This window comes from Gracilinanus agilis, chromosome 3 (genome assembly GCF_016433145.1).
Source record: "Gracilinanus agilis isolate LMUSP501 chromosome 3, AgileGrace, whole genome shotgun sequence".
Classification (NCBI taxonomy): Eukaryota; Metazoa; Chordata; class Mammalia; order Didelphimorphia; family Didelphidae; genus Gracilinanus; species Gracilinanus agilis.
This window is the reverse complement of record NC_058132.1, coordinates 245,462,470-245,473,871: the sequence shown is the minus strand read 5'-3', so window position 1 is coordinate 245,473,871 and position 11,402 is coordinate 245,462,470. Positions and strand designations below refer to the sequence as shown.

Genomic DNA, 11,402 nt, shown 5'->3' with positions numbered 1-11,402 from the left:
TCTCTCCCTCTCCTTCTCTCTCTCTCTGCATGTATACATACATGCATACGTGCATTCACTTATATGTATTATATATTATACATGTATCCTCCATCATTTCCCTACTCCTTTCTTCCTTCCTGCTCTCCTTTCCTCTTCCTCTCCTTTTCTCTCTCTCCCCTTGCTCGGCCGCCGGGCTGCCTGTCTGCTGAAAACCCCTTGTTTGCCGTGGGCGCAGTGCGCCAGGGCTGTCTGCCCGAGCCTAGCTCCCGAGGAGCGCCCCACTCTCCCCGCACTATCCCCTGCGCGTTGTAGATGTCGCTGTTGTCCGTAGTTGCTCCGCGGACCGGCCGGGCCCGGGGAGCACGTGACCCGCGAGGAGGCAGCGGCTCAAGGCCATTTTCAAATCTCATTGGCTTGGTTGTCATGTGGTCGGGCAGAGGCATCCACAATTACACAGGGAATGTTTTCCTAGAGATGTCAGCCTACAAAGGACACAATCTCTCTTCTTCAAATTCCTCCCCAAAATGTCCTTTCCCAACAGCTCTCCTGCTGCTAATACTTTTTTAGTAGATTCCTTGATCAGTGCCTGCAGGAGTGACAGTTTTTATTCTAGCAGCGCCAGCATGTACATGCCACCACCCAGCACAGACATGGGGACTTATGGAATGCAAACCTGTGGACTGCTCCCGTCTCTGGCTAAAAGAGAAGTTAATCACCAAAATATGGGTATGAATGTGCATCCTTATATACCTCAAGTAGAGAGTTGGACAGATCCGAGCAGATCTTGTCGAATAGAGCAACCTGTTACACAGCAAGTCCCTACTTGCTCCTTCACTACCAATATTAAGGAAGAAACCAATTGCTGCATGTATTCTGATAAGAGAACCAAACTCATTTCTTCCGACGTCCCTTCTTACCAGAGGTTGGTCTCTGAATCATGCCCCATTGAAAATCCCGAGGTTCCTGTCCCAGGATATTTTAGACTGAGCCAGACCTACGCCACTGGGAAAACCCAAGAGTACAATAACAGCCCCGAAACGAGTTCAACTGTAATGTTACAGTTAAACCCTCGCGGCTCTGCCAAACCGCAGCTATCTTCTGCCCACCTTCAGATGGAAAAGAAAATGAGTGAAAACCCCAGCAACCAAGACTCAGCTAAAGTCCCTCAAGTGGAAAGCCCCGAGCCCAAGTCCACTTTGCCAGAGGAGAGGAGCTGCCTAGCTGAAGTGTCCGTGTCCAGCCCAGAAGTCCAAGAGAAGGAAAGTAAAGGTCGGTATGATCAAAGTTTAAACCGTAGCGTGGTGTAACTTGAACACGGCAGCATCATAAAACACAGTATAAAATACTAACAAGCGCCACAGCCATAACATTTAATGATAAGGAGGCATCGGGCTGCAGGTGCTGGCTCTCTGGAGCTCTTAGAAAGAGAAAGAGAGCAAAAATCAGTCCCCATAGAGTGCAGCCATCTCTTTCCCTGTTTTACCTTCTCTTATTGTGTTTACCTTCTCCACAGAATGATAGGGAGAGGGAGGAAGAGGTTGCTTGGATTTGTTCTTTTCTAGGTTAATTCATTAAAAAAATAAAATAAAAAATAAACCCAAACAAACAACAACAACAACAAAAAAAGGATTGAAGGAGATCTGGAGGTTGTAAACAGAGCCATTTACTCTCCTTTATTTTGGTAATATTTTAATTAAATATTTTAATTGCATCCAGTTATGATTTTATGACATTAGAAGCATTGTCTTGATATTCAAATGTGTGTGAGAAGTGTCCTGAGAGCTGGCTAAATCTTTGTAGAGGCCGAAGGCTGAAGCCAGGAGTCCAAGGCAGCAGCAATGCGCCTGGGCTTCCAGGGGACACGGCTGCTCTCCTGGGCTGTTTCCAATAACCTGGGATTTGTCTTTTTTTTTTTTTTCTTTAAGGGATTCAGTCTCTTAAACTCTCTTTTCAAGATTAAAAATGTAGAGTTAGATGGTGGCTCCCATTAAAGAAGAGCCAGAGTTTGCCTTTGAGGTGAGGTGACCAAACCCCGGGAATTCACCTTGTGAAAATGGACTTTGCAACCTCTCCCTCTCCTTCTCTTTTCATATTCATGGAATATTGCAGGAGGCAGAAGTGTATACATTTACTCAGAACAAATGTCTCTATGGGGTGGGAGGGCATTCTAAAGGAAACAATGCATTGACAAGTGTGTGGGTATGGGGGGGGGGTTCACTTCCAAGTGAGAATTTCTTAAGAATAGAATATACTATATGCCTATAAATGTGGCTGGAGTGGGTGGGACTCCAAGTCTGAGGGATCAAGGGGAAAATGTTGCAAAACACAAAGTGTGAGTATTGGGGAATTGGCAGGTTTTCTTAGGAAGTGGCTTACAGTCTCAGGTTGTCACGAGCAACCCCGTTAAAATGTGACTGGGGAGACCCTGGCAGGTTAAATATTGTTTAAATGTTGTATGCGAGTTGGAAACTTTAGCGAGAAATCAAAACACAGGCTCAAAAGTCGAGAGTGCCCTCACATCGTGTCATTGGAACTATTTAGTACTAATCTGGCAACAATTAGAAATCCCTTCCAGTGTACACACCTCGTGTGAGTAATGTTTAATACCAGCATTTCACCAAGCTGCCAGACATTATAGAAGAGGGGTCATGGCCAAGGGTACACTTTAACAGACTGAGGGGGAAAATTTTTTTTTTTTTGATTTTTTTGTCTTTTCCTTTTGATTTTGATAGAGGAAATCAAGTCCGATACTCCAACCAGCAATTGGTTAACTGCAAAGAGTGGCAGAAAGAAGAGGTGTCCTTATACTAAACATCAAACACTGGAATTAGAAAAAGAGTTCTTATTCAATATGTACCTCACTCGCGAGCGCCGCCTAGAGATCAGTAAGAGCGTTAACCTCACTGACAGGCAGGTCAAGATCTGGTTTCAAAACCGCAGAATGAAGCTTAAGAAGATGAGCAGGGAGAACCGAATCCGAGAACTGACCGCTAATCTGACCTTCTCTTAGACCCTAACGCGGGGACAGAAACAGTGAGGATATTCGGCACAACATTCCCCGGGTGCAAAATGCAGGAAGAGACTTGGAAAACACAAACAAAACCTTTATTTTTTTTCTTTTCCTTTTTTTTTTGTTTTTGTTTTTGTTTTATCCTGATAGAATGTGACTTTGGGGTCATTATTTTAGTGCTGCAAGTGAATCTGTATTCCTATGGATATATATGTATATATATATAAGAAAACTAGCACGTGTAATTTATTATTTTTTTCATCGTAATGCAGGGTAACTATTATTAAGAGTTATCATTTGGTCTTAACTTATTGGAACTATGGAGTATCCAAACAATGTGACTTTTTCATGTTTTTACTCACAAGTATGGTCTGTGCGTGTGGCTTTCACATTAGCCATGGCATTATTGAATATATCCAATACTTTAACAATATTAAGATCACCCACAACCTTCTGGGGGGGGGGAAAAGCACATGACAATGTAACTATCCTCGCGAATGAACTTAGAGATTGTCCTTCGTAAAATGGATTCTTGTCTACTTATCCATTGTAGATATGTTCTTGTGGTGCATATGTGGTATCTTAGAAATACAAACAGCAATCTGTCTTTTCTGTGCATGTTCTGTTAGCATGTATAATGCAATAAACTCTGTAAACGATATTGGCCCCTTTTGTTGTCTAAAATGGAAAGATCATCAGCCTGGATTTGAGAGCCTTCACTGGGAATATCAGCTGCAGCCTGAAAGACTGAAGGGGGAGGAGGGGATGAGGAGGGAGAAGTGGGGTGGAGGGGAGAGTCAGAGGAGAGAAAAAAGGAAAGATCCCCGAGAAGTGGACGGAGTGGTGCCAATGATTAATCCGGAAAATGTTGTACAGTTATTCATAGTTGGGAAAAAGGGAATTACTACCCCTTTTCCTTCCCCCCAAGGATAGTAAAGTATTGTGACCTAAACTGGACTCCTGCTTCCTACCAACTAGAGACTGGTGAGTGTCCCCCAGATCTCTTCTTCCTGGAAACATTGCAAGAGCCATTTTCTAGGCCCTTCTGTAGATAAAAATGTCGGTTTTTGTGTCCTTGGGAAGTCTTATTTGTGTTTTAAATTAAGAGTCCGGATTTGAAACCATTCTTGCCCATGGCGGGGTGGAGTGAGGGTAACTCGTAGCTTTCATTAATAACTGAAGGCTCTAGCAAGCTGCCTAGCATTTAAACTCCATCTCTTTTCTCCTCTTCCCTCCCCTGCCCCCATCTTAATGGTCAGACACCCACTCTGTAACTTAAGTTAGGAAAGCCAAATTTCGCAGATACCATTTTGTTGTTGTTTACTGGAGAAGGGATTTTATGTGTAGTAATTACCTTTTAGTGGCCCACATAAAAAGAGAGAGAGAGAGAAGGAAAAGGATAAAAGTTCGCACAGTCATTCCTTCTCTCATTTAATTGCAAAATACTGCTCGGAGCCACCGTATATGAGACAGAAAGAAATGCACTAAAGGGACCTAAAGGGGATTTGCAAATGAACATGACTCCACACTGAAGTCCAATGCTCGAATAAGCCACCGTTTTCTAGCAGAGTTTGAAAGAAAACACTTAGCCCTTCGGGTTCCTATTCGAGGAAGATTCTAATCTGAGAGTATGCCCAATATAGTTAACCACCATCCTTTAGACAAGGTACAAGAATATGCCTTGGAAAGACTTTACAAACATTTCATTGTCTCAGGCCTTGGATGCAGTTTTAAAGGGTTTCTTAGTATCATTGGATACACTGGACAATTCCTTTTCGATTTCCTTTCCTGGAAGGAAAAAAAAATCCATGTAGATGCTTTAATCCACTGCACTCATTCATCGAGGGATTCTAGGCAGTCTGCATTTATGCAAGTTTAAAACCTCATTCCTAGAATCAGGAATGTTCATCAGTTGTAAGCACTAATATTTTTTAAACTTCATTTGGAGAGGGAAAGTATCCTCTTACAGGAAATCGTAAACATGATAGCTATGAAAACTGGAATCTGCCTGCTCCATGCCACCTTTAAGTAGCCCAGGGAAACCTGATTATTTCTGGGGTGCTAGTTCACATAGTGGACATTCTGCTGACAAGGGATGAAAACATTTGGGGGATGGAGAAAAAACAGCCCTAGCTTTCCCACTCCCGTGCAGAATTTTGACTGAGAATGTCTTAGGGGAAAAAAAAAGGATCAACCGTCAACTAAATAGTAACCCCACTCACCCCACTATTATTTTCCTATAGGTCTATAAAGAATACATTTCCCACACGAAGAAAACGGCTGAAGACACAAACCTTCGTGGAAAAGAAGTACAGAGAGTAGAGGGAGATTTAAAAACACACACACACAGCTTGAAGTAATCTTTTGATAGAGCTATATTATGGATTTGGGGGAATAATAGGTAATTCCCTCAGATTCAAGGCTATTCAGTGTCCCCTTAGAAGAGAGGAAATACTGATGGGGGAGAGGGAAAGAGGGAAGGCCAATATTTCTCAAATATTCCCGAATTCTCTAATAACAACAGAATTTCTCCCTGCCTTGAGATATGCTAATATTCGTTTTTCCTTCAATGATACAGGGGAGACAGGAAACACCAACTGCCCCAGTTGAGGATGATGGGGAACAGTTTGGCCTGAATGAAGAGGCTGGCACTTGAGTCCACAATCGGTTGTTTGCCATGCTCTCTTCAGGGCAGTTCCTTCTCTTACCAGGGGAACGTCTGCGTTTTGCCAGTTTATACCAGCACGTCTTACTCCTGTGTAAACTTCACCCTCTCGCTTCGTGTTTGGAAGAAGCCATTGCAGCTAGAGTCCCGCAGCGCTGCCCAAGTAGGGGAAAGGAAACTCCGAAGTTTCACCTCTGGGGTAGTGGTGTGTGAGCACAGAGAGCAACACGTCGTTGCTGTGTGTAGATGTCTGTATTGGGGTTGGAGGGGAGAAGCTGTCGGAGCTGCTCCATCCGTCCGTTTTATTAGGGACACATTAATCTATAATCAAATACACCTCATAAAATTTTTATTGAAAGGCATAATATCATTACAGAGGTCTTCCACCTGTTTTAAACAACACGACAAGCATTTTGGGGGGGGGTTGGGTAGGGGGAGGGAGGCGTTGAAGGGGAAATGAGAAGGGGAAAAAAAAAAGAAAATCCCTTCAGCTAGGAAATTGATTTTCACAAAAACACAAGCACATGCTCTGAAATGGGGTGGTGTCCTGCCTTCCCTCAGTGGCTCTGGGCTGACTTTCTCTCGAATCCTCCCAGCCCTAGTGTTCCTTCCCCATTTCTGCCCGGTGCCCTGCCCTTTCTTCCTCCACTCCAAGGCCGCTAGTCTGAGATAAGGAGACCGAGGGTAGATGGGGACTGGAACCCATAGAGTCCCTAGAGAGGGTGGGAGTGGGGGGCACTGAATGAAGGGTAGAAAGCACAGAGAGGAAGCAAAGAAATAGTCCCCACTGTCTCCTGCCGGGGCTCCATGGCACGACCACGCCTGCCAGGGCTCTGTTCACACTCGGTGGAAACCGGAGAGTCTGGGCTTGTCCCGCCGGCGCCTTCCCCATAGCTCCAGTTGCCTTTTTTTTTTAATTGTAGTGTTGATGATGATGATTTTTTTTTTTAATCACAGCAGCCCCCAGTTTAGCGGATTGATTTACTCCCCGTATTGGTAAATATGATCACGTGGGCCCCGCGACCAATGGTGGCGGGTTGCAGCCTGCAAAATACTCGGATTGCGCTCAGGGAGGGGAGCCGCTACAGTTAACAGTGTAACCTTTTATATGAGGGAGAGGGGAGCCTAAAAAATGTCGTCCAGTGGCACCCTAAGTAACTACTATGTGGACTCTCTCATAGGCCATGAGAGCGATGAAGTGTACGCCGGGCGCTTCGGACAGGCGGGGCATGGCACGGCCGCCAGGCCGTCAGGTGTGGCCGATGGGGCCGAATTCTCCTCCTGTAGCTTTGCCCCTAAATCCACCGTGTTCTCCGCCTCCTGGCCCACCGTACCCCCACAACCCTCGGCTGCTATGACAGGGATCTACCATCCCTATGTGCATCAACCCCATTTAGCAGCCTCCGAGCCCAGCCGGTACGTGCGCTCCTGGATCGAGCCCTTTCCGAGTTTCCCCAGCAGCAGTACGGGGAGCAGCGGCACCGGGAGCAGCAGCGGCGGCGGCGGCGGCGGCGGCGGCGGCGGCGGCACGTCCTCCACGGGGCGCCACTACGGAATTAAGCCTGAAACAGGAGTAGCTCCCGCCACCTCCTCTTCATCCTCCTCTTCCTCCTCCTCTTCTTCTTCTTCTTCCTCCTCCTCCTGTCCCTCCTCCTCTTCCACCTCCTCTTCCTCCTCTACCAAAAGAACTGAATGCTCCTCGTCCCGGGAGTCCCAGGGGATCAGTGTCCCCGAGTACACGTGCAATTCCTTCCTGCAGGAGCCCCGGGAAAAGGCGGCAGCGGCAGCGGCAGCTGCAGCAGCGGGGGTTGCTGGAGTGGCCAACAGCAAGGAACCCTCCGCTTGCAGCGACCATCCTAGTCCGAGCAGCCAGCTGAAGGAGGAGAAGCAACAGCAGCAGCAACAGCAGCAGCAGCAACAACAACAGCAGCAACTTGACCCAAGTAAGTAAAAAAGAAATTGCCCCCTGATTTATTGCCGAAACCTGTAAGGCTCGAATGTGCAAAACTGATAGTTTTACTAACCTATAAAAACGTCTAGACGCCTACCCTAGCGCAGGCGAGCAACAAACGTCCATAAAAAGGGGAAAAAAAAAAAAAGAGTTCACATAACCACCTACCATCCGCGCACAGTTTGTACAGTAAACAGAATGGGGGCATTAAGGCTTTTTATGATAATTCCCCCAAAGTTGTGAAAACCGTCCATCCTTCGTTAAATTAATTTAACGACCTCTCTCTCCCCTCCCCACCCTCTTTTCTCCCACCCTGACTCTCCTCCCCTCCCCTCTCTTCTCTCTCCCCTGCTTCAAACCCCCCTCTTTGCAGATAACCCTGCAGCAAACTGGATCCACGCACGTTCCACCAGGAAAAAACGCTGTCCCTACACAAAATACCAGACCCTGGAGCTGGAAAAGGAATTCCTCTTTAACATGTATCTCACCCGAGACCGCCGCTACGAAGTGGCTAGGATTCTGAACCTCACCGAGAGGCAGGTCAAAATCTGGTTTCAAAACCGAAGGATGAAAATGAAAAAGATGAATAAGGAAAAGGGGAGTAAAGGAGACTAATGCCCCTTGGAAATGAATTGGTTTTGCAAATACATATTACCCTTTCCTTTTTCAGAAACTCTCCAACAACCAGGTCTTTTTAGGTAGAAGTGAAATGTTGTCTCTGTAAGCTATTTTTGGGGGGAACTTCATTATTTGTTCTCTGGTGTGTTAAAAAGTTGCTTTGACCCTCCTTTCTCCTCCCTCCTTCCGAACAGGTCTGGTTCCTCGGGGAAATTGTCTATTGTGAGTGCACGCTAGCTTTGGGGAACTCTCTAATGTGTAAATGTCTGACATGTTTCTGAAGTGATGTAGTCTAGATTCCCCCTTCGCCAGAATTGAGGCGAGGATATATAATAATCACGATAATAATAAAATTATATTAAAGGCGCAGTTGCTTCCATCCATGGCAGTACAATGTTGTTCAGTTATTCAAAGAAATCATTCCCCCTGCCTCAGCTTTGCCTTTGGAATTTCTGCATTTACTTAGTTTGCATTAGGTGCCAGCACCAGGCCAGGAGAGCCTGAAATTGGTGTGTGTATGTGTGTGTATGTTTGTTTTCTTCTGCACTTTTAAGGGGTCATCTCATACTTGAAAGGGTTTGTCGTGGGCCTGACATATGCTGGACTGGGCCCTGAGGAGCTTTGGTCACTTGTATTTGCCTTCTTATTTTTCTAACTGAAGACCAGTTGTAAATGTTGTCAGTTATTACCAATAAAGCTTGAATTGACCAAAAGAAAACCATCCACAAGTTATGAAAACTGTGAGCGCTTCCTTCATTTCTTTATCTTGATTTTTCTTTTATTTAAAAAAGACCGCCCTCTCCCTCCTGGTTTCTCATGGCTGTCCTTGGTTCACCATTTATGTATGTCCTCAGTACAGGGAATTTGTGAGAGTACTTTGAATACAGAAAGTCTTTTCTAAACTAAACCTAGTGTCTCTCTTATTTTGAGGATTGAAAGTCCACACTAGATACAGCCTCTGAAAGAAATTGAGGAATTGGACTCAAAAGTTTTTAATCCTACGATAAGTCTCAAACCTTAATTTCTCATAGACCAAGAAAGAAGGGTTTTCGTTATCGTCATTTGCTGGTTGTTGTTTTTAAGTATGGCTTCAAGGTAATGAAAAAGGTGAAATTCAGAGAGAAACCATTCTTTTCAAAGGGATTCTTTCCAGACACAATCCTCTCAATGCTCATAGAACAATTCTTTGTTGATAAGATTATTCCCCTGGAAATCGAAACTCCAAAAGGGAAACAAACTACCCCTCCTCCCCCCCATAATTTAAAGAATTCCACAAACACTACTGAGGATGATTCCTAGGTAGACACTTGGCTTAAACCTTCATCTTCTCTTCCATACACTTTCGGCCCCCAACACACAGACACACACGTTCCAAATTGACCTTTTCGAGATAAAAAATGGTCAAGTCTTTCCTACTCAGCCTCTCAGTTACCCACCACACCACTCCCCACCCCCTCCACCAGCTCCAGTGTGTGTTTAGCCCCTAGTTCCGCCATGCTCTAATGGTGTTATTCAGTTGGCTAAAATGAAGTTCATTGTAAAAAAGGTTTTGTTCGGAATGGAGCCCATTGAATTGAAGAGGCCAAAAGCACCAAGTTGTAAGTCTCCAATTTTGCTTATTTCCAGTGTTAAGAGAATCTTTCCGAAATCTTGGGGGTCTTGATGCTTCTTCTTGGGGAAAAAGAAAAAAATAATAAGAAAAGAAAAAAAAAGGGGGTAAAAGCCAAGGCCCAGAGGGCAGCAAAAGGTGTTGCCTTGCATCCCCCATTCATTGTCAACCTTATACCTATAATTCTTTTAAAACAGGAAGAACCAAGGTATAATAAAGCCATTGAGATGGCTAGACGTCTGGACCTAATGAGTTTACGATATGCCTGGCGCTTTGCTTTGAAACTATCTTATTTTGATGTTTGTGTTTGTTAGAGGGGAAGAAGAAATGCAGACAAAACTAGGTCTTAAAATCCAGACAATAAAATATAAATAAGAGTTGGATTAGGATAACACAACTTAAGGAAAGCTGGAGTTGAGGTATGGGCACTTATAAAAAAATAAAAAAGGAAAGAAAAGAAGAAAGAGGTGGAGGAATTTGGAGGCTTTAAAAAACAAAACAAAAACGAGTTTGTTACCAAGATATATTATCAATAGTTCCTATGATTCTGAAGACTGCTACCAGCATGCTGCTGGTACATCTAAATCTAGCATACATTTTGTCATTTTAAAGATGTAATGCTACTGTGAACTTGGGTTTTTTTGTGGGGGATCTTGTTTTAAAATTTAGTCCATCGACAAGCAGACTGTAGTAGATAGCTGAAGATACAATCTTCTGTCTCTGGAAATATCTTGAACCACAATTTGGATTCTTCTGGCTTAAAATACCCTAAATAGCCTCAAATACTGCCCCCCCCCTTAACTTTCACCTCAGTGAAGGGGAAATGTAAAAATTTTAAACTAGTACAAAACATTGAAATTTGTGACAGTTTTTGTTCTTCAAGTCCAAGCAGAACCGAATAGAATTTCAATTCCATCTGTGCCTTTTGGAATTATTACAAAAGCATATTGTTATGCATTTAAATCCAAACATACACAGAATAGAGCTGTTCAGCTGTTCAGTTCATCAGTCCTATATTAGAAAAAAAAGTTTTAAATCTTGTTTAAAGGGCAAGGAATCCTTCAGCAAGGATTTGAGCAAAGATGCTCAAGGAAGAAAAATGATAAGAAAAAAATGATAAGAATAAAAATCAATTATTGACTATCTTCAGGAGCAACAGCCTCTTAAGGAAGAAAGTTAAGATTTTTTACTTTGCTTGTAATTAGTGGTAGCTCTCAGTCTGTTCTCTTGAGGGGGAAAAAAAAACCTTGCAGTCAGTACTTGGAAGATTATGAATCTTATTTAAAAAATCAAACTCAGTGAATAAGCGTGCTTGAAAGGGATAGTAGGACCAATACTGAATGAGAAATGTTAGTAGCTGTAAGTGTGTTAGAGCTATTAATAAGGTTTGAACTCATATCAATCTCCATCCAGTCTCCCCTTATTTTGAATTAGTTCTCTGTTTACCTCACTTTACTTGTTAAAAAGCAAGGGAAGAGAGAGAGAGAGAGAGAGAGAGACAGAGACAGAGAGAGAGAGAGAGAGAGAGAGAGAGAGAGAGAGAGAGAGAGAGAGAGAGAGAGAGAGA

The 11,402-nt window shown here is 43.9% G+C and overlaps 3 protein-coding genes across 3 annotated transcripts in view; all 3 read left to right on the top strand.

Annotated features, from left to right (window-relative positions):
- The first annotated feature begins 480 nt into the window (after nt 1-480).
- HOXD10 (homeobox D10) lies at nt 481-3,651 on the top strand. Its single transcript, XM_044669765.1, has 2 exons — nt 481-1,251; nt 2,715-3,651. Exons 1-2 carry the CDS (start codon nt 507-509, stop codon nt 2,990-2,992), a joined length of 1,023 nt encoding a protein of 340 aa, XP_044525700.1. The 5' UTR covers nt 481-506; the 3' UTR covers nt 2,993-3,651.
- Nucleotides 3,652-6,742: 3,091 nt separating this feature from the next.
- On the top strand, nt 6,743-8,958 carry HOXD9 (homeobox D9). The gene is made up of 2 exons (XM_044669764.1): nt 6,743-7,600; nt 7,982-8,958. The coding sequence occupies exons 1-2, from the start codon at nt 6,790-6,792 to the stop codon at nt 8,221-8,223; spliced, it is 1,053 nt and encodes a 350-aa protein (XP_044525699.1). The 5' UTR covers nt 6,743-6,789; the 3' UTR covers nt 8,224-8,958.
- Nucleotides 8,134-11,402, top strand: part of HOXD4 (homeobox D4) — a 40,571-nt gene continuing 37,302 nt past the window's right edge. Inside the window, exon 1 of the mRNA XM_044669770.1 lies at nt 8,134-8,148. The gene's annotated coding sequence lies outside the window, so the exon portion shown is untranslated. The remainder of the gene's footprint in view (nt 8,149-11,402) is intronic.

Coding starts and splice junctions, on each gene's coding strand:
- HOXD9 (XM_044669764.1), top strand. CDS start 6,790: ATGTCGTCCAGTGGCACCCTAAGTAACTACTATGTGGACTCTCTCATA. Junction 7,601..7,981: donor ACAGCAGCAACTTGACCCAA/GTAAGTAAAAAA, acceptor CCCTCTTTGCAG/ATAACCCTGCAGCAAACTGG.
- HOXD10 (XM_044669765.1), top strand. CDS start 507: ATGTCCTTTCCCAACAGCTCTCCTGCTGCTAATACTTTTTTAGTAGAT. Junction 1,252..2,714: donor CCAAGAGAAGGAAAGTAAAG/GTCGGTATGATC, acceptor TGATTTTGATAG/AGGAAATCAAGTCCGATACT.